Here is a 25,884-nt window from a genome sequence, read left to right on the forward strand (position 1 = left end):
CTGCAATTGGATGAAATGAGTATTTTGGTGCTAGAGGCATGGACAATTTTGTGGATGTCATGTTCAGTGAATGCACTGAAAAGACTGCTGATGTTTGGCCATAGTTACAAATAGAGCTCATCTATTTATGCCCAAATTTTTACAATCTTTTATGTTGTTTGATTTGTTTTTATCCAGGAGGAAGCTCTTTGCCAATAGCTTTATTCTGTTATAGTGATCTGAAATCAGATAATACATAGTAAACACTTACCAGGCTGATGACAATAAAAATCATTTGCATCACATCTGTGTAGGCCACAGAGTAGAGGCCACCCAATAATGTGTATATTATAACTATACAAGCTGATAGAATGATGGACAAGTAGGTTTCAATATCCAAAATTACAGTCATTGTAGCACCTGAAATAAATATGAATCATTGTTAATAAATTATGGATTCAAAATAAATAATCTAGTCAATAAATACTATAATTTGTATATATTCAACAAACCTTTTCAAACTTACCTAATGCTGCAAGAATAGCTGCTGACCAAAATATATCTCCTAATACAGCTGGGATAAAGAGGAGACTGCCCATGGCATTGCCAAATTTTATCTGGAATGGGTCCATCATGGTGACATATTGTTTGATCCTCATTGGTTTCACAAAGAAAAGGCCACCTGCATTCAAAATAAATACAGTTGTTATATTTATAAGGACAGAAAACCTACAAATTGCAATTCTGTTGGTTTTGCTTCTGCTTTGCCAGTTGTTAGGAAAGTACTTCTGTTTTTGTTAAGACCAGTTTTTTTTCCAAGAGGGTCATTAAAAGGACACTGATAGAACTAGTTTGGCAAAAACGTTTACTAGTTGTCACATGACTCAAGTTAAAATAGAGCAGAAACCCCGATAACTAGGAGAGATGTGGGCAGAGAAGTGACATTTGTGTGCCCCTTGACAGGACAAGCCTGCTAAAGAAGTGTCATGGAGGAAGAGACAAAATTCTTATTGAATGTTTAAAGAGTTAAGTCTATAGAAGGAGAATTGCCAAGGAAGGAGAAAAAACCACAACCCAGCTCAACTTTCCAGTACCTCTCTAAAAGACCCTGAGAAGTCCACTGTGTCAACTCCTCTTGTCGCCTGTCTTTGTGGAAAAGCCTGCTAAATTAATTCTCAATGCTGCCTGAAAAGAGCTGTTCTAAAAGATCCCAGTGACCTGTCAACGTGTATTCGGAAGCTAGACTGTATGCCAGTTTTGGAACACAAGGAGCTGAATTTTGTTTATGCGCCATACTTGGCGACAGCATGCTTTGTACTCGGCAGCCTTCTGACACGGAAGTGCCGCCGCTGAACCCCTGCAATATTTCGTGCGGGGGCTCATTTAAATGAAGGGGGTTGAGCGGCCTCCCCCAATAATGTAGAGGGGGCAGCTGCTGCATCCTCAGCAACGGTGTCCGGCACCACTGTGTAAGCAGAACACCATTTTTGAAAGGCTTCAAGACCTTCAGTGCCATTTAATTGTTTAAAGGGAAAAGGATGAGCAAGAATTGAATAAAATTTTATTGACATTTCCAATCCCCTCTCCCAGCCCCCTAAATGAATAATCAGATGATTTTCTGTCCTATCTCCCCCCCAAAAATTGAGTTTTCACTCACCACCCTCCCCCCTGAACTTTATTCCCTTTGACCCTAAACCCCTTCCCACCATCCCCGCAACCAATCGGAGTGGTTTCTAATGTTCCCCCAGCCCTCCTGCCCTGAAATTTTCAGTCCTTTCCCCTCCTCACCAGTGTCTCGCCTCAGAACTCCATACGAAGTTCCGAAGGCACGCGAGTTGCGGCTGGCAGCCGTAGAATCGGCGTGTGACGGCCGCTAGGACCAGATAAGTTCATCTGCAATTATTTTCATTCATTTTAAATGAAGGCCCCACTGCCTTGCGGCGGGCGGGGGCTGCACCGAGGCCTTGTCACTGCAGGCAATTTGCGGCAGGGCCTTCTCGGCATTGGGGGTTGTGGTGGGCTGCTCCCGCAAGTGTTTTATGGGCCACCCCCCAGCCACGAGCCCCGATGTCTAGGGGTTGGTAAAAGTCAGCCCAACATATCTCATCTGCTGTTTTCTTCAAAACTGAACAAGTATTCAGCTCAAGTGTTTCTTTTTCTGTAACAGAGCTCTGAACAAAACCCTTTTATTTTTCCAGTTAATCAGTGTGTGTGTGTGTGCGTGGCTAAGGTAAAAAGGGAACTTTAAAATCTCAATCTGTGTGTTTATGCTTTTCTTTATTACTGGTTAAGGCTTGTTCGGCACAGTGGCGCAGTGGTTAGCACTGCAGCCTCACAGCTCCAGCGACCCGGGTTCAATTCTGGGTACTGCCTGTGCGGAGTTTGCAAGTTCTCCCTGTGTCTGCGGGGGTTTCCTCCGGGTGCTCCGGTTTCCTCCCACAGCCAAAAGACTTGCAGGTTGGTAGGTAAATTGGCCATTATAAATTGCCCCTAGTATAGGTAGGTGGTAGGGGAAAATATAGGGAGAGGTGGGGATGTGGTAGGAATATGGAATTAGTGTAGGATTAGTATAAATGGGTGGTTGATGGTCGGCACAGACTCGGTGGGTCGAAGGGCCTGTTTCAGTGCTGTATCTCTAAATCATATTTAGATACCGAACAATAAGAAGACCTAACAAGGCTACTCACAGCATTTAAAAGAGACTGTAGGGATAAAACAGGATGTACACCCTTAGCCACACATGATGTGGATGTAGGGGAATCCTTTCCTATAAAACAGCATCCTTATCACTGAAGTCCAGCGAAACAGGTCCAGGTAAAAGCAGAAATCTGATACATGTTGGAGAACCACCTAATAGAACACGGTCAAAGCAGCTGGAGTTCACCAGACTCTGTAGAGACTGCAGAAAAGTTAATGCAGTAGAAAAGACAGACTGCTGCCCAATTCCTTGCTTGGAAGACTGTATTGACAGAGTGGGCAGTGCCACGTTTCTTACAAAATAGATTTGTTAATGGGATACTGTCAAGTTCCTTTAACACCCCGAGCTAAAGAAATATTGGCCGTTGTCACACTGGATGGTCTTTTCCAGTACTGGATCATGCTATTCAGGCTAGGGGAGGCCCCAGACACTTTACAGAGACTAGTGAACCAAGTGGTAGCCAGTGTTCCTAAATGTGTGGTTTACCGAAATGATGTGCTGGTCTACATTGACAATTGGAAGGAACACTTGGAACAACTGGGTGGCTCTGTTTGGAAGGTTGCTGTCAGCTGATTTGGTGATAAATCTTTGTAGAAAAACCTAAAAACCAGAATGTCAGACTATTCCGATGGAGTTTACTTATACAACCTTATCACTTAAAGATTATCCACATTGCGGGCAAAAAATAATGTTATTACAGATGCTTTCTTGAGAATCTAACTTTGTTTTGAGTTATCTGCATGAAAAGAGGGTACAGAGTAGAATTGTATTAACTACAAGAAAACAGTGAATGAGTATGAGTGTGAAAATGTGTTTTGATATTTTTCATCTTCTATTTTCCCCACACTTTGTAATGAAACATGTTTAAAAACAGTGTTACATTCTTCTAAGGGTGAAGGTGTCATGAAAGTGCTTCTGTTTTTGTTAAAAATATTTTTTAAGGAATTCATAGTCAAACTGAAAAAATGTTGGACCTTTTTTTTCAAGAGGGTCATCAAGAGGACATTGAAAGAACTAGTTTAGCAATAACGTTTACTGGTTGTCACATGACTCAAGTTAAAATAGAACAGAAACCCTGGTAACTAGGGTAGATGTGGGCAGTGATGTTACATTTGTGTGCTCCTTGACAGGACAAGCCTGCTGAAGAAGTGTCATGGAGGAAGAGATCAGATTCTTGCTGCATGTTTAAGGAGTCAAGTCTACAGAAGGGGAAGGGAATTCCCAAGGAAGGAGAGAAGACCACAACCCAGCTCAGCTTTCCAGCACCTCTCTAAAAGACCCTGAGAAGTCCACTGTGTCAACTCCTCTTGCCTCCCATCTTTGAAGAAAAGCCTGCTAAATTAATTATCAGTGCCGCCTGAAAAGAACTGTTCTAAAAGATCCCAGTGATCCATCCACGTGTATTCGGAAACTAGACTGTATGCCACTTTTAGAACACAACTTATCTCATCTGTTTTCTTTAAAAATGAGGAAGTGTTCAGCTCAAGTGTGTTTTTATTTGTCTGTAACAGAACTCTGAACAAAAAATACAATTTTCCAGTTACCAGCGTATGTGTGTGTGTGCGTGTGAGGGGCTAAGTTAAAAAGGGAACTTTAAAATCTCAATCTGTGTGTTTATGCTTTACTGGTTAAGCCTTGTTTTGTAATAAACTGATGATTTTGTTGTTCATTAAAAAAACCTGGTTAGTCTGTTTTATTCTGGGAAAATAGAGTATATGATTGACCATATTGGTAAGTCCAGACTGGCCAAGAGAGTGTGGGAAAATGGCGCACTGACACGGAACACAAAAGTCCGAGTGTATCAGGCCTGTGCCCTCAGTACCTTGCTCTATGGCAGCGAGGCCTGGACAACGTATGTCAGCCAAGAGCGACGTCTCAATTCATTCCATCTGCGCTGCCTCCGGAGAATACTTGGCATCAGGTGGTAGGACCGTATCTCCAACACAGAAGTCCTCGAAGCGGCCAACATCCCCAGCTTATACACACTACTGGGTCAGTGGCGCTTGAGATGGCTTGGCCATGTGAGCCGCATGGAAGATGGCAGGATCCCCAAAGACACATTGTACAGCGAGCTCGCCACTGGTATCAGACCGATCGGCCGTCCATGTCTCCGCTTTAAAGACGTCTGCAAACGCGACATGAAATCCTGTGGCATTGATCACAAGTCGTGGGAGTCAGTTGCCAGCGTTTGCCAGAGCTGGCGGGCAGCCATAAAGACAGGGCTAAAGTGTGGCGAGTCGAAGAGACTTAGTAGTTGGCAGGAAAAAAGACAGAGGCGCAAGGGGAGAGCCAACTGTGTAACAGCCCCAACAAACAAATTTCTCTGCAGCACCTGTGGAAGAGCCTGTCTCTCCAGAATTGGCCTTTATAGCCACTCCAGGCACTGCTTCACAAACCACTGACCACCTCCAGGTGCTTATCCATTGTCTCTCGAGATAAGGAGGCCAAAGAAGAATTGGTAAGTGGGAAAATTTAAATATACGATGTGACCTGTGGAAAAGTGGAACTATAATAAACAATGCACTCCTCCTGCCTTGGTCGTAACACAATGCTGACCCCACCAGAGTTGACATGACCAGTGGTTGGGCACCTTTTTAACAATGCACCGATGGGCGCAAATGCTACTTTGGGCACATCACGGTCCATGAAACTCAAATATTAGCTTCCCACTCTCCATCCCCTCAATATTCCCAACTCCAGCAATGGTCTCTTGCATGGCTGCCTGTGAAAAGGAGCTGATCTTAATAAACATTTTTAAAATGGTGAATCACTCTCTTCAGGTGCCCAAGCTGTTGGGGCCCATTTTCCCCCTTCTGAATCCTGGTATGACTCAACTTACTCAGCACTGATACACCTGATTCCAACTGAGACAAGGGGGAATTTTATGCTCTCTCCTGTGGCAGGTTTGGAGGTGGGGAGAGGATAAAATCAGGTGGGATGGTGGCGGGGGTGGGGGTAGGGGAGTGGTGGGGGAAGCCTGCCACCTTCCTGCCTCTGCCTAAATTAAGTTATTTGAACGGCCTTCCCGCCCCGCCGCCAATTAAAGCCCTTAACTGGGCAATTAATGCACAATTAAGAGTTTCATCCTGCCGCTGCTGCAATGAGCCCTGTCTGGGTCAGTGCCTGAATGAGAGACCCGGCATCAGGAAGTGGAGGGGGGGGGGCGTCCGCTGGCAGCCAACTTCCTGCCCTTGATAATGACCTCGCTACACACCCATGACCCTCCCCCATGACCCAAACCCAGCCAGACCCCCTTCCACCCTGACCTACCCGTGGCCTGGGTCCAGCACCAATAAGGGGCCTCGGGTAGATGCCTCATTGGCAGCAGCCACCGCCTTTGCGGTGGCGCTGCTCAGTGAAGGACCTGCTGGCCTCTGATTGGCTGGCAGCTCTCTGAAGTCCGGGCTTGCGGTGCCAGGATCTGTGATCCCCTGGAAGGACTGCTGCTGTCTGCTTTGGTGGGCTCCCATAGAAGAGGCAATGCAGGGTTCTCAGCATTGCTTTATCCAGACCTCAAGACCTCCATCGCCAGGACAAAATCCCAGCCAAAACAATGGAAACTTTGGATGAGCTGGTCTCTGCTCCTAGCTTTCTGCCTTTTTGCTCTCATTTGTCTTATAAGAGCAGAGGGAAGTTCCAACTCTTCCAAGACAAATAGAACAGATTCTCAATCCCAGAAATGTCAGAGACCCAGTGGAACAAAGACAAATTTTGACTCCCTAATATATGGCACGTGCATCTATGTACACATGATAAGATTGTAAAGAACTATTTGGTGCATCAAACCAATTCCTTGTAATGAACAGCATATCATTGGAATTGGCAGAGACTCTCAGAAATGTGTTTAAACTCTGATGGTAAACCTTTGGGTTGCCTCCAGGTTACTGTTTACAAAAAAACCCAGAATCTTTGCCTAGGCTAAAAAGTAATTGAGGAAAATGTCCACATTTTCAACTTACCTATCTATTATACAATATTCAATTGATAGGTCCTCTGCTGATGACATTCTGATGGTGCCCACATGACTGGCGTAGCAGAATTCATTTTAATATTTGATCAGCTATGGGTGGTCATAATTCAGTGACATTGCACCTTTTTCATAACCATATCCTTTTTGTAAAAGTATTTTGTTTTTCATCCATTCTTCTATTGATCGTTTCCTCACATTACTCACCATCGGGCAGGCAATCCACTCCCACAGCAAGGTAAAAGTCTGGCGCCTGATGGAATACTCTCTACTTGCATGGATAGGTGCAGCTCCAACAACACTTAAGAAGCTCGACACCATCCAGGACAAAGCAGCCCATTTGATTGGCACCCCATCCTCCACCTTCAACATTCACTCCCTTCATCACTGACACACAGTGGCAGCAGTGTGTACCATCTACAAGATGCACGACAGCAACTCATCAAGGCACCTTCAACAGCACCTTCCAAACCCGCAACCTCTACCACCTAGAGTGACAAGGGCAGCAGATGCATGGGGAACCACCACCTGCAAATTCCCCTCCAAACCATGCACCATCCTGACTTGGAACTATATCACTGTTCCTTCACTGTTGCTGGGTCAAAATCCTGGAGCTCCCTTCTTAACAGCACAGTTGGTGTATCTATACCCCAAGGAGTGGCACATTTCAGGAAAGCAGCTCACCACCAACTTTTCAATTGCAATTAGGGATGGGGAATAAATGCTGGCCTAGCCAGCGATGCCCACATGTGCCACTGCACCATCTTCTATAAACTCCTTGAACACCAAATATCTTGACTATAACATCATTCACTGCACTTTTGTTCTCCAATGAGCTTTGGAAATTTTATTTGATTTAAACCAATACAGCTTATAAGGTTAAATAAATTCCTTCAGTGTAATAGATTTTAATACTTTCTTTAGGATACTGGCTGAAAATGACAAAGTTCATGTTCACACACACTTTTGTTCAAGAGAGTTGCATCTTTGCTTGCATTTAAATCTGTGTTGTTGGACTCATCTTGCATTGTATTAGTACTGTTTAATTTATTATTTCTTACCACAAATAAGACTTAAAGAATAAGCCATGGTTGCATGTGCCCAGCCTAATCCATGTTGCGGCAGATAAACTATTTCAGCAATTCCATTGATGAAACCTCCTCCGACCCAAGTTGCTGTAAAAAGTAAACTCAAAAGTAAGATTTTTATATGAAATTGCTGTAATTTAGTGCTGTAGCTATGATAGCCACTCCTACATTTGCTAGTTTCCTAAATTAATATATATGACAGATTATATGGCTTAAAATTGTGATCACTTTGACTTTAGGTACATTGATTAATATCCTTGTGTAAAATTCCCATATTAATAATTTTAATGAAGTGGCCAACCCATTTCAAATTATTATAAAATCATTGGGTTGAATTTTCCTGGCCCATTGGCAACAGGCTGGGAGGTGGGAGGGCTGGTAAAATGGCTTGATGTCTTATCGCTGCCATGCCATATTGCCTGCGGCGGAAAAGTTGGAGCCTTGACCAGCTGCCGTGTGGCTAATTGAACCACCTAAGTGGTCAATTAAGGGCCGTTTCCCAACTCCACGGGCATTTTGCCCCCATCGGGAGGGCCCACTGCTGCGTGGGAAGATCACCCAGTGAAATCTGGCCGACTCCCAGCGGCTCTGGGTGGGGAGGAACGCCTGCCTTTATGGGCACTCCATGGCCCATGGCCCTGAGCAACAATGACTGCCCTCACAGCAATTGGCTGGTGACCAATAACCCCTGCCCCCAATTTCCAGGCCTGCCTGCCTGTCCCTGGCTGCTTCCAACCACACTAACCCCTCTGATGCTGCCCTGCCATTAAGGCACCCTCTCCCTGGTGTTGCAGCCTCAGTAGTGGGCACCCCTAGTGCTGGCGCTGCTGAGCTGCCAGCCCCCTGATTGAGCTGGCAGCTGTTGGGGGCAGGCCACCTTCCTTAATTGGCCGCCACCGGCAATATGCTGGCCTGGGTCCCGCCACTGGCCGAAGCAGGGCTGGCTCCCACTTTTGGCCCCAGTGACGGGACTTCACCATCAGCCACAAAATTCAGCCCAATTTCTGACATTACAACAATGACTACATTTCAAAAGTACTTCATTGACTGTAATGTGCTTTGGCAGCTTCTGAGGTCATGAAAAGCGCTATATAAATGCAAGTTTTTATTCTGTTAATTATGGTTCTGTGGGGAAGTTAGTCAGGCTGCACTGATCATCTCTTGATGTGATGTTTAAGAGAGGGATTTTGCTCTGGATGTACTGAATCTGATATTGGGGAGTTATTGGGTGGGTGATCTGAATGTGTAGGAATGGGCACAAATTGTCTGTTATTCTCCTTGTTTCAATATAGCTACAGCACAGGCATCTACCTGACAGTGTGGAATATTACCCAGGTCTGTCCTGCCCACAAAAAGCAGGAAAAATCCAACCCAGCCAATTACCATCCTTTTAATCTACTCTCAATCATCAGTAAAGCGATGGAAGGAGGCACTGACAGTACTATCAAGTGGCAGCTATTCACCTATAACCTACTCACCGATACTTAATTTGGGCTCAGTAAGGACCACTTGACTCCAAACCTCATTACAATGCTGTTACAGCATGGACAAAAGAATTGAATTCCAGAGGCGATGTGAAAGTGAAAAAACAAACGAGTTCCAGACAGACCCTTCACTTGGATTGACATACACCTGTATTCTAAAAATTCTTTATCCATATGTTCATTGTAGTAGCAGTTGTACCTCACCACAGAATGGGATTTATATTTTTGCTGCACAAATTTATACACTGTGAGGCTGTGCAAATTTAGAATTGGGTTTAAGGATATTGGACTGAATTTTCAGGCCTCCTCGAGGTTGAGAATGGTAGTAGACAGGGCCTGAAAATACTGGCACTGGCTGGCATGCCAGTTTCCCGACTCCATTCCCGGCACCAGTCATGTTTTCCATGGTGGGTTTCAGGGCTGGCAGGACTACTCGCCCCTACGAGGCGGGTAGCCAATTTAGCTCATTAAGAGCTTTGTTAAGGGCTCTGAAAGAAAAGGGATAAAGAATTTTTGGAATATATGTCAATGCAAGTAAATAGTATACAGCTTCTGTCTGGAACTCTTTTGCAGACTTGACTACTTGCACCAGTGGAGGAGTGACAATTTCTTGGCCATAGCCTTAAACCACAAGATGAGCTATTCTATTCTCCCACCAGTTGTAATACAGCATATCATTCTTCAGGATCATACTCTTTAAAGTTGGAAAGTTGCATTACGGTGAGAATTCAGAGAAAGCTTGGGCACTATTATTGACCAAGACAGAAATCCAGAGCACTCCAACTTAGGGAGTTAAAAGTGGGGTGAGAAAATTACACAATGTTTCACCCCATTTCTTATGTTCTGTCATTAGGGGACGGGTGGTTCTGTGACAAGATCATTTGGCCCCTACCTCTCATACAAGGCATGAGGGGGATTCTGGGAATTAAAACCCATTCCACCTTTATAAGATCTCAGGAGAACTCTTGCCAGCTGAAAGTTTGCATGATTTCTGCTGCAGGCCTTACAAAGGCTTCTTGTCACAGACAAGTGAGAAATGATAGGGGTGGTTTCCCTTTTTCACCTCTCAACTGACTGAAGACAGCATTTTTATTAGAAATGTGTTTTAACGCTTCAGTGTTTTAATGGTCAACAGACAGACAAATGACATGTTTTCTCGTAAGTTTAAAGAAAGATAAATGTAAATTACACAATAGCCGAAAGTATTTGCAACTTCACCCACTCACACACACATGCACACACACACAAGAAATGATAGAGATTAAAAGACAGCATGCATTTAGCTCTGATGATTTTAAAACGAGTTTATTGTGAAACCCTGCCTGTTTCCCCAGGAGGAAGATTTAAAAGTGGTACAGGCCTGTTTTTCCTTTTTCCTACTTTACTGAAGTCAGACTTTTGAAAGTTTCAGGTGGACGAATGGTTTGCTGCAGATTTCTTTGATTAAATCACAGTCACAGTTCAAGGCAAAAAAATCCTGTTACTATTTCTCAGGTAAGGACTTTCAAGGTCATCTTTCATCTCTGTATCTAGGTAGTTTTAAGATGGTATTCTAACAGGGTCGAATTCTTGCCGGATTGGGTCTCTCCTCCTTCTGACTTCTGACTTTCTGCACAGAAAATGTCTCTTATCAAAAACTCCTTGTCAGACACTTGGATTCTGTCAGGTGACCCACATTTTTCTCCCATTGTGTTTTCATAAATAGTATTTGATGGTGTGGCCATTGTTCGACATTGGGTTTGGATGTTACTCAACTCTATGCCAGATTGATAAAGTGGTATTTTTCGTACCCATTGTCCTGAGTTTGAGTCGCCATGTCTGCAAAGTCACTATTAGCCCAACTTGTTGAAGAAGGGTAGCCATTAACATTGAATCGGCTATTTACATTTCTACTGCTTTCTTCAACACTTGACCGGACAATTTTTTTATTCGTTCATGGGATGTGGGTGTCGCTGACAAGGCCAGCATTTATTGCCCTTGAGAAGGTGGTGGTGAGCTGCCTTCTTGAACCGCTGCAATCCATGTCATGTCGGTACACCCAGTGCTGTTGAGAAGGGAGTTAGAGGATTTTGTCCCAGCGACACTGAAGGAACGGGAATACAGTTCCAAGTCAGCAGGGTGTGTGGCTTGGAGAGGAACCTGCAGGTGGTGGGGTTCCCATGAACTGCTGCTCTTGTCTTTCTAGGTGGTAGAGGTTGCAGGTTTGGAAGGTGCTGTGAAGGAACTGTTGAAGGAGCCTTGATACGTTGCTACAGTGCATCAGTGCCACTGTGCATCGGTGGTGGAGGGAGTGAATGTTTATGGATGGTGTTACGACCAGGTGAGAAAGGTGTCTAGGGGTCCCTATCAACATTCACCTGGTCCTATCATAACAGGGTTTAATTTTAAACACATTGTGTTTTTAGTTCCCCCTTGGTGAATCCTTGTTCACCACTTTCCAATTATAAGGCAAAGAAACTAGCACAAACAGGTTTTCTCACGTTTAAAGAAGAAAAGTTGAAATTTATTAAACTTAAACTCTAATTCGGTTAATGCCTATGGATACACGATGTGCCCATGCGAGCATGCATACGCAATACACACATGCAAATAGAGACAGAAAAGAGCAGAAGAAAAATAAAGTGGAAAAGTTTGAGGCAATATCTGAAGAGTGTTTGTTACGGTTCTTCGAGCTCACTGTAGAGTCCTTGATTGTAGGTAGATCTTGCTTTTCTTTGGGGCGCAGTATTCTTCTTAAATCTTGTTTGTTGTAGGAGACTTTTCTCTTATTTTTTTTCTTAGAGATATAGCACTGAAACAGGCCCTTCGGCCCACTGAGTCTGTGCCGACCATCAACCACCCATTTATACTGATCCTACACTAATCCCATATTCCTACCACATCCCCACCTGTCCCTATATTCTCCTACCACCTACCTATACTAGGGGCAATTTATAATGGCCTATTTACCTATCAACCTGCAAGTCTTTTGGTGGTGGGAGGAAACTGGAGTACTTGGCAAAAACCCACACAGACACAGGGAGAACGTGCAAACTCCACACAGGCAGTACCCAGAATTGAACCCGGGTCACTGGAGCTGTGAGGCTGCGGTGCTAACCACCGCGCCACTGTGCCGCCCAACTCTCTTGGAGTTCATATGCCTTCAGTGGATTCAGAGGCTTGTGAGAAAGAGATGGGAGCAGACAGGGGAGATCTTCTCAGTTCAGGAGCAAATAGTCTTTCTCTGAGTTCAAACTCTCTGTGCCTAGTTCAAAAAAGCCCCTGGAACAGTCAGTTAGTCATGTGACCAGCTGATCCAATCAGTCCTGACCCCTGTGGAGTGCATCACCGCAGGAGGCCCTGGAATGCACTTCCCCTATCAACTCACTGTCCGGTGATCGACATCCATTGTGGGCTGAATGTGTCAGGGAATGGTCCTTTGTCTACACAAGCACCATCCGTTCATACACAAATGTTTTCTCCAGCCATGGTTAATCTGGTTAACAAGTCATTTTCTTGCTCCAGCAACAGTTTAAAATCAGTGTTCCTGACAAACATAATGTGCCTCATTCTTGGCAGGTGGGGGCCGAGCATGACAATAGGGTGCTAATCAAGTGGGCTGCTTTGTCCTGGATGGTGTTGAGCTTCTTGAGTGTTGCTGGAGCTGCACCCATTCAGGCAAGAGGAGACTATTCCATCACACTCCTGACTTGTGCCTTGTAGATAGTGGACAGGCTTTGGGGCGTCAGGAGGTGAGCTACTCACAGCAGGATTCTTAGCCTCTGACCTGCTCTTGTAGCCACAGTATTTATATGGCCACTCCAGTTCAGTTTCTGGTCAATGGTAACCCCCAGGATGTTGATAGTAGGGGATTCAGTGATCGTAATGCCATTGAATGCCAAGGGTAAATGGTTAGATTCTCTCTTGTTAAAGATGGTCATTGCCTGGCACTTGTATGGCATGCATGTTACTTGCCACTTAACAGACCAAGCCTGGATATTGTCCAGGTCTTGCTGCATTTCTACATGGATTGCTTCGGTATCTGAGGAGTTGCGAATGATGCTGAACATCGTGCAATCATCAGTGAACAGCTCAACTTCTGACCTTATGATTGAAGGAAGGTAATTTATGAAGCAGCTGAAGATGGTTGGGCCTAGGACACTACCCTGAGGAACTCCTGCAGTGATGTCCTGGAGCTGAGATGATTGACCTCCAACAACCACAACTATCTTCCTTTGCAATAGGTATGACTCCTACCAGCGGAGAGTTTTCCCCCTTATTCCCATTGACTCCAGTTTTGCTAGGTCTCCTTGATGCCATACTCGGTCAAATGCTGCCTTGATGTCAAGTGCAGTCACTCTCACCTCGCCTCTGGAGTTCAGCTCTTTCGGCCATGTTCAAACCCATGAGGTCAGGAGCTGAGTGGCCCTGGCAGAACCCAAACTGAGCGTCAGTGAGCAGGCTATTGCTAAGCAAGTGCCACTTGATAGCACTGTCGACGACACCATCCATCACTTTACTGATGATTGACAGTAGACTGATGGGGCGGTAATTGGCCGGGTTGGATTTGTCCTGCTTTTTGTGTAGATTGGTGATTTGGTTCAGGGGTCCATCAGTTACCTTGGTTATTCACAGTACAGGGGAGGTCACCTGACCTCTTCCTCCATCTTGTTTTGCAGCAAAATGTGTCCATTTTGAGTTCAATTCATTGGTTCATTTTATAATTCATAATTTCTCCTTGCGTGAGCATGACACCTCCCCGCAAAAAGGAAAAAAATGAAATTCCTTGGTATTTTATATTTTGTTGTTTTTAGAAAGAAAAAAATGAAAACACACAATAGCACACATCTACATACATTCCTCACATGCATTCCTCAGGTTTACTGTCACTAGCCTTTCATAGTTTATTGGTGGCACATTGTTTAAATTCTGGACAGAGGACATCCACAATAACATTGTTTTTTGTCAGCTATGTGCATAATTTTCAAGTTAAACAGCTGGAGAAGTAAACTCCATCTGAACAGCCTGGCATTGTTGACTTTTAATTTCTCTAAGAAGGTTAGTGTGTTGTGGTCAGTGTACTACAGAATGTCCCTGTGTCTGTTATTAACATAGAGCTCGAAATGTTGAAGGGCTAACAGAAGTCCCAATGCCTTCCTTTCTATGGTGGAACATTTACGCCGATGTTTATTTAATTTTTTCAAAAAGTAGCTAATTGGCATCTCGATGCCTGAATCATCTTCCTGGAGTAAGACCGTTCCTACTCCTACATCGCTCATGTCAATAGCCACCTTAAAGGACCTGTTATAATTTGGGGCAGCTAATATGGGTTCATTCATCAAATAGCCTCCAACCTTTCAAAAGTCACCTGGCACCATTCTGACCACACTATCTTAACATTTTTCTTGAATACATTGGTCAATGGGACAGCTAGGATGCTGAAGTTAGGGATAAATGTTCTGTAGAAACCACATATCCCCAGGAATCGCTCTTAGTCTTGGGAATGGGGAAATCTATCAGGGCTTGTACCTTGGCAACACTGACCTTTTGGCCTACAATATGTCCTAAGTAGGTCACTCTGGCCTTAGCGAATCGCTTTTAGCTAAGTTGGCCACTAGGTTGGCGTTTTGTAGTTCATAATTTCCCCTTGCATGAGTGTGGCACCCTTTCCTTTGTTTGGAAAGGTAGCCAATCAATGAGAGGACTGTTTGCATTTGTTAAGAGCTCCACTTGCTCTACAGAAGATTTAAAAAAGATTTTTAATGGGCCCTTCTTTGGCCTTCTCTACACCTATGGAGCATCTCTGCCAAATATTCAGGATGGGTTCCATTGAAGCGCGATGTGCCTGTCCCACAAATGTAAATGATAATTTTCCCATAATTTAGGATGGCGTCTGAACCTGTCCATTCTACCAGACTACTATGCTGCTATTCCACCAGGTAGAGTGGCCCTCCAGGAAGTTAGGACCCTGTTATCAATCCTTCACTCCAACAGTATTTCATACAATAAAAAAGACTGACCCTCTATTAAAATAGCTTAACTGGGCTGTATGCCACATTTGTTCAAATCCTTTGGCATATGGTATTGTCTCTTCCATGCAATGTTTTCCTAGACCACTAGAGGCTAATGGAGAGTATGTAAACACAATGAAGTTCAGCCTAAAAGGGAGTTCAGGCTTGAGGTGCCAATGGACAAGACTTTTTTTTCTCTATAATTAATAGATGTGTAAGAGGAGTTTGATTGTTGTGAGAAGATGAGGGGTTTCTGGATCTTACTCTCCAAACTGTGTTCAGCTAAGAGGCAGTGCTAGACATGTCATGACAGAGGGATAGTATAAAAAGAAAGAAGCAGGTGCAGCAGAGGGAGACAGGGCTCAAGTGCTCAAAGAACCCATGAGTTAATGGAACTGTTCAACAGATACTTACAGTGTTGGATAAGTATAAGGTGGACAGTTTCAGCCACCAAGAGAAGGGTGGCTATGAGTAACTTTGCATCACTGAGGAAATGGACATATTAGGGAAAGGATGATTGAGAAGATCATTATAGAGCATGCATAACTGATACAGGACGATGTGTTCACATTCTTGGGCCATTAGAATGATTTCCTTCTTGACTTCTCTGCAGCCTTTGACATGGCCAACCAAACCAATCTCCTCCAAAGCCTTTACAATGTTCGAGGACAGTGAAATTTCCTTTATTTGGTTCTATTCTTAGCTGTCCAATCATAGCCAGAGCATCTCGAGGAATGTCTTCCCTTCCTGCCACCACAATGTTACCTCTGGAATCCTCCAAGGATGTGACCTGGAGGGGAACTTGCAGGTGGTGGTGTTCCCATGTGCCTGCTACTCTTGTCCTTCTAGGTGTTGGAGGTTGTGGGTTTGGGAGGTGCTGTCAAAGAGGTTTTGGCAAGTTGCTGCAGTGTTTCTTGTAGATGGTGCACACTGTGTGCTGGTGGTGGAAGGAGTGAATGTTTAAGGTGGCGCATGGGGTGCAGATCAAATGGGCTGTTTTCTCCTTGCTGGTTCTGACCTTCCTGACTGTTGTTGGAGCTGCAACCATCTAGGCAAGTGGAGAGTATTTTATCATAATCCTGACTTATGGCTTGAAGGGAGTGAAAAGGCTTGAGGGAGTCAGGAGGTGAGCCACGCCCTGGAGAATTCCCAGCCTCTGACCTGTTTTTGTCACCACAATATTTCTGTGACTGGCCTAGTTAAATTTCTGGTCAATAGTAACCCCTCGAATGTTTATATTGGGGGATTCACGACGGTAATGCTAATATATGCCAAGGTAAATTGGTTAGCCATTTTGGAGATGGTCATTGCCTGGCACTTATATGACATGAATGTTACTTGCCACTTATCAAAGACAGAATGTTGTCTAAGTTGTGCTGCATGTAGGGCATGGACTGCTTCACTATCTGAGGAGTTGTGAATGGTATTGAACACTGTGCAATCGTCAACGAACATCCCCATTTCTGACCTTATGATGGAGGGAAAGTCATTGATGAAGCAGCTGATGACGGTTGGGCCTAGGACTCTACCCTGAGGAACTCCTGCAGTGAAATCCTAGGGCTGAGCTGATTGGCCTCTAACAACAACAACCACCTTCCTTTTTGCTAGGAACAACTCCAATCAGTGGAATGTTTTCTCCTAATTCCCACTGACTTCAATCTTACTGCAGGTCTTTGATGGCACACTCGGTCAAAGGCTGCCTTGATATCAAGGACAGTGACTTGAACCTCACTTCTGGAATTCAGCTTTTTTGTTCATGTTTAGAACAAGGCTGTAATGAAGTCTGGAGCCGAGTGGCCCTGGTGAAAATCAAACTGAAAATCAGTGAGCAGGTACAAAAGCAAAATATTGTGGATGCAGGAAATCTGAAGCAAAAACAGAAAATGTTGGCAATACTCAGCAGGTCAGGCAGCATCTATGGAGGGAGAAACAGAGTTAGTCCCTTTCATCAGAACTTGATAAACCTCTGGTTAGGTCCCAATTAGAGTATTACACCCAGTTCTAGTCACCATACCATAGGAAGGATGAGGATCCTTGAGAGGGTGCAGAGGGGAGATTTGCCAGAATGATTCCAGGGATGGGGGATTGTAATTACAAGGTTATGTTGGAAAAACTGGGGTTGTTCCCCATAGGAGAAAAGAGATTGAGGGGAGACTTAATAGAAATGTACAAGATTATGACAACTTAGATAAGTTAGACAAGGAAAAACTGTTCCTATTAACTAATGGTACAAGGACTAGGAGACACAGATTGAAGGTTTTGGGCAAGAGATGCAGGGGAATATGAGGAAGAACTTTTTTATGCATTGGGTGGTAATGACCTGGAACTCACTGCCCACAGGATGGTGGAAGCAGAGACAATCAATGACTCCAAAAGGAAATTGGATGGCCAATTGAAGGAAATAGACTTGCAGGGCTACAAGGATAGAACGGAGGAGTGGGACTGATGGAAGAGCTCCGTGAAGAGCTGTCAGGGACTCAAAAGACCAAATAGCTTCCTTCTAAGTTGTAGCTAAGTTGTCATAATCCTGTACATTTCTATTACATCGAACTGTTCTGATGAAAGTACATCGACCTGAAACATTAACTCTGTTTCTCTCTCCACAGGTGTTGCTTCAGTGAACAGGTTATTGGTGAGTAAGTACTGATTGATAGCACTGCCGATGACCCCTTCCATCACTTTGCTAATTTTTGAGAGTGTACTGATGGGCCGTTGATTGGCGGGATTGAATTTGTCCTGCTTTTTGTGGACAGGACATACCTGAGCAGTATAGCACTTTGCTGGGTGGAACAGCTTGGCAAGAGGTGTGGCTAGTTCTAAACCGTAAGTATTCAGCACTACAGCCAGTGCGCTCAGCCATTACTTGGTATCACATGGAGTGAATCAAATTGGCTGAAGTCTGGCGTCTGTGATGGTGGGGACCTCAGGAGGAGGCCGAGATGTATCAGCCACTCAGCACTTCAGGCTGAAGATGGTTGCAAACACTTCAGCCTTGTCTTTTGCTCCTGTTCTTTCACGTGCTGGGCTCTGCCATCATTCGGGACAGGGACATTCGTGGAGTCTTCTCCTGTCATTAGTTGTTCAATTACATACCACCATTCACAATTAGTTGTGGCAGGGCTGTGAGGTTTGATCTGATTTGTTGGTTGTTGGATTGTTTAGCTCTTTCTATCATGTGCTGTTTCTGCTGTTTAGCATGCATCCAGTGCTGTAGCTTCACCAGTTTGGCACCTCATTCGCAGGTACGCCTGGTGCTGCTCTTGGTATGCTGCTCTACATTTCTCATTGAACACTGCCCAGTAAAACAGAGGACAGGGCACATTAGAAACCAAATGAACATTCTTCACACTTGTTGATTGAACCAGTGGATTAGATTTTACCTAATCCTATCACAGATTAATCACTTTAAAAATAAATAACTAAGATCTGCTGTGGTGACTTGTTGGACTCTGCCCTATGCAACTGCAGGTTTGCCACTCAAAAGTGTTTAGAATTTGAATTTCACAATTTTTGATACCTAGAAGACTATTTTTATTGGCAATTAAAGTGACATTCAGCAGCTTTACTTTTACAGATATGTCTATTTACCTGTCATCGTAAAAATTCCAACCAGGGTTCCAATATTTCTCCCTCCAACCATGGCCACCTCACTTTTGTCTCCAGAGCATTTTTTCTCTTCCTGCTTTGATTTCCGAGAAGCCCAAATTCCAGTTGCAAGAATTAGCGCGTAGAAGACAATGACTGCCACAAGTCCAGGGACGTTAACTGCCATCTTCTTTAGTAACCTTCTGGATGGAAAGAAATTTTGTTTTCAGCCATGTATACATGCCCACAGCTTCTCATCACATAAATACTTGCATTTTCTAGAGAAACCTGTCTTATAATTTTTAAAAATTTGTTTATGGAAGACAATTCTGATCATTTCACGCTCTGGATTGCAAAGCTACTATCTAAAATTCACCAGACGTATTGACCACTCTTTTGTTCATCAGGTTCTTTCTTAAAAATGGTTACTCTAAAAATTATTATTTGATTGTATTGGTTGATTAGCACCTGTTTGAATCATGCTGAACTTAAAAGAAATCTCCCTCAGCTGTAAATAATCAGAAAAGCTTAGCAGCCATTTTATTTATCTTGAGGTAGATGTGTGAAGCAAATGTCTGATGTCAATCAATATGTTTTGAATCTGTAGTTCTCTAGTTTGGGCAAAGCTAACATGTCAAGTTCAAACTGTGAGAATCTCCATATATTTGAACCACTGAAACTTTTAACATTAATCTATAACTATAATCTATCTTCATGATAACCCAAACTGGCATTTCCAGAGAACCAGAGCTCCAAATAAGGACTATAGTTTCAAACTGAGCTGCTCCATTTAACCCCTGCAAATATGAAGTCTAATGCTATAAGATATGCATTTGAGTCATCATAACATTATGCAAAGAGATCTAATGGATATTAATAATATGCATCATAGAATGTAACAGATTAAGTTATATCAGTCAAAGTCAAATGTATGTTTACAGAAATTAAGCGGAAGAAGAATGAACAAAGACAATTCATAGGATCAAATAACACATAAGGAGGCCATTCAGCTGGTTCTTTGAAGAAGCTACCAAATAGTCTTCGCCCTGCTCTTTCCCCATAGCTCTGCAATTTTTCCCCTTTGAAGTATAGATCCAATTCTCTTTTGAAAGTTACTATTGAATTTGTTTCCAGAGGTATCGCATTCCTAATCATAATAATTTTCTGCATAAAATATCTTCCCATCTCCCTTCTGAATCCTTCGCCAATTATCTCAAATCTATGTCTGCTGGTAACTAACCCTCCTGCCAGTGTAAACAGTTTCTTCTTATTTACTGTATCTGACCCTTCATAATTTTGAACACCTCTATTAAATTTACCCTTAAAATTCTCTGGTTCGAGGAGAATAATCACAGCTTCCAGTTCTTCCACCAAACTGAAGTTCCTTTTCCCTGGTATCAATCCAGTAAATTTCTTCTGAAACCTTTCCAAAGCTTTGACAGTATTCTTAAAATGTAGTTCCCAGAATTGGACACAATGGGCTTAATTCTAATGTGTAGACGCGCTGGGAGCAGTGTGTGTCCAACAGTGTGTGGGAAACTCAGAAATATTTTAAGCACGTCTGTCAGTTGATTTTTAACTCAGCCACCTCATGATCATGTTTATTTCACATTTCAGTCCAATCTGTGGCAGTGGGCATGGTGTAGACTAACATGATGCAATCCCAACTCCAGTATTTAAAGGGGCAATCCAAAGATGCAAGTTGAAGGTTTTGGAGTTGGCTGTCAGAGAACCAGAACTGTTACAGTGGTGTCAAGATGGGCAAAGGTTGTGCCTGCTTCACGGATGCCTCTCTGGATGTGCTGTTGGGCTGTGAGGAGCCTGAGAGAGATACTGCTCTATACCAGTGGGAGGAAGAAGCTGGCTACTGAGACAAGGAAGGTGTGGTTGGAAGTTGCCGAGATTAGCAGCAGGAGTGTGGTGCCACACTCCTAGATTCAGAGCAGAAAGCAATTTAATGACCTAAGCAGGCCAGGAAAGTTGAGTACAGTGCCACATTCACTTGCATCCTGCAGTCCGCATCACCCCATCCTCTTTCTCTGCCTTCTCATGCCGACTTCATCACATTACTCCTCACAGCCACTTGCCTTGCAGGTACACCCAACCTTCCCTTTGCATCCACTTCCTCATATCCCCACCTACCCAGCTACTACGTCCACTCACTCTCATTCTTGTACATGTCATGCCTCTCCGTCACAGTCAGCCTCACCAAATGCACTCCATCCATCGGGTGAACACAGACCATTGCACTCATTCATATGTTTGTCGTTCTTTCTGTCTTTCCCTCCTTACAGGAGAAGAGAGTACAGAATAATAGGGACAGAGCTGGAGATGGCCCTCCACAGACCAGCTGACAACTGCGGATGAAGAGGCACTGCAGATCAGTGGCGTTATGTCGTCCCTGGTTGTTAGAGATGGGGAACTCCCAGCTACATGTTAATGCAATTAAGCAAAAGCCACCCACACATCATATGGCACTCAGTCATGTTGACTTGGTTTCAACAGTGAGTGAAATATGACCTTTATCACAACTTGCAATATCTTACCTTGCTATGACTAATTCATGTCTTGTATTTCCCACAGGGAGTTCACATGTGCAGCAGGAGTTAGTAAACATGGCAAGCAACAAGTTCTCAGAACAGTTGAGATCTTCTGATGGTGCATCATCACAGGACTCATGCAGACCATGCACCAGCTCAGATTCTCACTCTTCAGTGGGACCAGTAAGGCAGAGAGTTGGGTTTTCACCTGGTGACTCACACTTCACAAATGAGCAAGAGTAGGGGTAGCAGTGAAGATTCCCCATCAGAGGGCACAGCCCTCTCCAAGCTCTGCTCAGCTGAACATGGATGCAGTAGCTCGGGGTCATCGAGGAAGAGCAGAATTAATGAGTAGCAGCCAATAAATGTGTGGTGCACTGACAGGCCTTCAATGTACACTCACCACAATTGCAAAGAGATTGGAGGCTTCAGCCTCAAGCATGAGAGAGTGATGTCACAGACCATTGAGATTATGTCTTTTTCCATGAACAGAGTGGCCAGTGCCATGCAGCATCATATCCTCCAATCACATGAGTCCATGCACATCTGGAACCCCACTGTGCAGACTCTGGATGTCAACATGTCTGTCACCTTAAACAGGCTGACACATACCTTAGCCTTGGTCTTATACGACTGCATGGATCTGCACCAAAGTTCTCTCCACCACAGTGGTAGCAGTAAAGTGTAGCTGGGCCATGATAGAGATAGTGAAAGTGCTCATGGAAATGGGGACTCCACTCAAAGCACTTTCACTTCTCACCCATAGCCTCAGTCAGTCTGCTGCAGGTGCTTTTGTTGATGTTATTGTTGGTCAGCTTGGCCCTTAACAGAGGTCCAATCAAAGGCAACATAAGCGGCTCCCCCATCCTGAGGTGATAGAGGAAATCTCCAAGGTCCAGAAAGTAACCATCAAAGTGTAGAAACTGAACTGAACCAACTACGTAAATACTGTGGCACCAAGAGCAGGACAGAGGCTGGCTATTCTTCAGCAAGTAACTCACATCCTGACTCCCCAAAGCCTTTCCACCATATACAAGGCACAAGTCAGGAGTGTGATGGAATATTCTCCATTTTCCTGCTTGTTTAGCACCCAATCCACCACCTTAAACATTCACTTCCACCACCACCATTGCACCGTGGCTGCAGTGTGTATCATCTACAAGATGCACTGCAGCAATTCACCAAGACTTCTTCAATAACACCTTCTAAACTTGTGACCTCTACCATTTAGAAGGACAAGGGCAGCAAGCACATGGGAACACCATCACTTGCAAGGTCCCCTCCAAATCACATGCAATCCTGGCTTGGAACTAGATCGCCATTCCTTCATTATCACTGGGTCAATATCCTGGAACTCCCTCCTAACAGCACTGCAGGAGTACCTACACCACCACATGGACTGTAGCTGTTCAAGAAGGAAGCTCACCACCACCTTCTCAAGGGCAATTAGGGATGGGCAATAAATGCTGGCCTTTCCAGTGCCGAACATATCCCATAAACAAATTAAAAAAGTAACCTTCGAGTGCAGAAAGTAACCTCTCAGCATTGTGAAGTACCGTAAACAAACCCTTTCCCACTAGCAGCTAAGAAAGCAGCTTTCGGTACAAACATGTTTCCCTGAGATTGATTCAGCCCTCTCAATTGCATCTGTGTTCTCACCTTGCTTTCACTGAGGATTTTCAGAAAGCCCAGAAACTAGTGGTCCTTATGTTAAAGTTAAAAATCTGTCAGTCTCACTCTAGTTGCGTGATTACCACATCTTAATTGGCAAACCTCCTGAAGCCCAATGCGCTCAAGAGGAATACAGAAGTCAGTAAACTGGGCTCATCGTCCCAACCGCTGACATTTTTCTCGGTTAAAGTTCCCACCCGCACCCAAACCTATGGGCTTTGCCAGGTTAAAATTCAGCCCATTATTCCAACCAAGGCCTAACTAGTGATTTATAAAAGATTAGAATAACCTCTTTGCTTTTATACTCTTTGCGTCTGTTTATAAAGCCAAGGATCTGGTATGCTTTTTTAACAACCTTATCAACTTGTCATGCCAACTTCAAGGATTTGTGTATGTGGACCCCAGGTCTCTCTGTTCCTGCACCCTCTTTAAAATTGTACATTAACCCTGTTTCTCTCTCCATAGATGCTGCCTGACCTGCTGAGGATTTCCAGCAATGTCTGTTTTCATTACGAACCCACATCTGCTTGTTTAAATTTTTATAAACACAACTCAGGCCATCGCCGAAGCTCCTGCAAAAGGCTGCTGGGGCCCTAATTAACATTGAAAAGCCTTATGTCTCATCCAGCCCCAATGTCCTCTTTACGTTGAAATTTATTGGGAATCCAATCTCAGATCTTACTGAGTTAGATGTTACGAAAGTGCCTCTGTATTTGGTTAAAATTTTTTTGAGGATTCATTTTTGAAAGATTGAAGAAATGTTAAACATTGGGGCCACTTGACTTTGAAAACAGATCCTGGGAATGTTTTTTAAAAGGGGCACTGAGAGGTCTTGTGAGGAAAACAAGCCTTTCCGGGAAACCACCTGACTTCCAGCAACAACAAAAAGTCTTTCCAGGAAACCACCTGACTTGCAGCTCAACAGGGAACTTTGGACACCTGGAGAAGTTGTTTACAAAGAAGTGACTGGTCAAGATTGATGGAGGTCAAAAGGTTGACCTCCCGTTGTCAGTTTCGCTTTTGAATTGTTTTGATTTGGGGTTGAACTGTATAAAAAGGGAAATAATTTCTAAGGCGAGAAGAGAACTTCCAAGGAGAGAAGAGAATTCCAAAGGAAGAAGAGAAGACCACAACCCAGCTCAGCTTTCCAGCACCTCTGTAAAAGACCATGAGAAGTCCACTGCGTCAACTCATCTCATCTCCTGTCTTTGAAGAAAAGCCTGCTAAATTAATTCTCAGTGCTGCCTGAAAAGAACTGATCCCAGTGACCCATCTACGTGTACTAGGAGGCCAGACTGTAGGTCAGTTTTGGAACAGAATATATCTCATCTGCAAGTATTCAGTGCAAGTGTTTTTTTGTCTGTAATAGAGCTCTAAAAATAAAAATCCCTTTATTTTTCTGGTTAACCAGTGTATGTGTGTGTGTGTTTGTGTGTGTGAGGGGCTAAGGTAAAAGAGGAACTTTAATATTCAATTAATATTTAATTACTTGTTAAGACTTGCTTTATAATAAACTGATAATTTTGTTGTTTATTGAAGAAACCTGGTTGGTGTGTTTTATTCTGGGATAAAAATAAAGTCTATTGGTAAGTGGGAAAAATATTAAATACATGTTGTGACCTATGGAGAAGTGGGACTAGAATAAACAGTACACTCCTCCTGCCTCAATCGTAACATATAATTGGGGGCTCTTTATGGGATAAACCTAATGCCAATGACGTACAATTGTAAGTGGGGTAATAATAATTGGAAAAGTAAAAATAAAAAGAACCAAGTTTCTTGTGTAATAAAGTCTACACCACCAGAATGTCTTTAACAGTTGCTGTGACTTTTCTGGGGAAGGAGGATCTATCCCTGGGTGATTTGAGACACTTAACCAAGGTTAAACTAAAGGATTTGGCAGAACTATTGATGTTAGAGTTAAAACTAGGAGCTAAGAAAGCAGGCATAATTGAAGTAATAGCACACCATTTGCATTTGGAAGAAGAAAGCAAACCAGAGGGTAGTGCAGTTAAATTAACTAAAATTCAGTTACAGATGAAGCAGCTTGAGCTTGAACAGAAAAAGGAGGAAAAAGAATTGAAAAAACTTGAACTTGAAACATAATTGACAATGGAGAAATTTGAACTTGAGGCAAAGGAAGGGAAAGAGAAAGAGAAGGACCGGAATACAAATTTAAAAAGATGAAACAAAGACAAAAGAGTGGCCTTGGCTCCAAGGAAAGATCTGGTGAGGAAATACCAGGACCCAGTGGACCCAGTTTAAATTTGTATAAGCTCTCCTTATGTTTGAGGAAAGGGACGTGCAGGCATTTTTCATTTCTTTTGAAAAGATAGCCAAACAGATGAAGTGGCCAAAGGAAAGCTGGACAGTGCTTATGCAAAGCAGGTTGATGGTCAGAGCTCATGAAGTTTATACCATACTTTCTGAGGAGACTTCTGCAGGTTATGAGATGGCAAAAATGGCTATTCCTGCTATGTATGAGTTGGTCCCTGAAGAATGCAGGCAGAAATTTCAGAACCTCTGGAGAGTGTCTGGGCAGACTTAGATAGATTTGAGATGGTAAAGCAAATTAATTTTGATTGTTGGATACGGGCACGAAAGATGGAGGCCATGTATGAGAACCTTAACGAACAAATTCTCTTGGAAGAATTTAAAAGTTTACTCCCTCCATCAGTAAGAATCCATGTAGAGAACCAGAAGGTTTCAATGGCCAAACAGGCAGCAGAAATTGCTGATGATTATGAGCTTGTTTATAACCTTTGGTCAATCATCCCCACAAACCTGAGAAGGATAGAAGGTGGGAGAGTGAAAGGAAGGCAAGTAGTCGGGGACAAGAAGGGACAGCCGGGAATGACCCAGGATCTCCTCCTCAGGCCAGA

General features: G+C 43.6%; 1 protein-coding gene and 1 long non-coding RNA gene across 4 annotated transcripts in view; one reads left to right on the top strand and one right to left on the bottom strand.

The window, feature by feature from the left end:
* LOC137371425 (uncharacterized) overlaps positions 1–4,283 on the top strand; it is an 84,059-nt gene extending 79,776 nt beyond the window's left edge. Inside the window, exon 3 of the long non-coding RNA XR_010975222.1 lies at positions 3,808–4,283. This is a non-coding gene — a long non-coding RNA (uncharacterized lncRNA). The remainder of the gene's footprint in view (positions 1–3,807) is intronic.
* Positions 1–20,345, bottom strand: part of LOC137371423 (high affinity choline transporter 1-like) — a 59,526-nt gene extending 39,181 nt beyond the window's left edge. For 2 of the 3 annotated variants that reach the window (XM_068034003.1, XM_068034001.1), the window contains exons 1-5: positions 20,111–20,345; positions 18,795–18,994; positions 7,706–7,819; positions 506–661; positions 251–399 (exon numbers count right to left, since the gene is read on the bottom strand). In XM_068034003.1, the coding sequence (XP_067890104.1) occupies positions 251–399; positions 506–661; positions 7,706–7,819; positions 18,795–18,978 (603 nt within the window). In that variant the 5' untranslated portion in view covers positions 18,979–18,994; positions 20,111–20,345. The remainder of the gene's footprint in view (positions 1–250; positions 400–505; positions 662–7,705; positions 7,820–18,794; positions 18,995–20,110) is intronic. The other variant, XM_068034002.1, reaches the window with a different exon arrangement.
* Positions 20,346–25,884: the final 5,539 nt, after the last annotated feature.

The sequence above is a fragment of the Heterodontus francisci genome, chromosome 6 (assembly GCF_036365525.1).
Source record: "Heterodontus francisci isolate sHetFra1 chromosome 6, sHetFra1.hap1, whole genome shotgun sequence".
Taxonomy (NCBI): Eukaryota; Metazoa; Chordata; class Chondrichthyes; order Heterodontiformes; family Heterodontidae; genus Heterodontus; species Heterodontus francisci.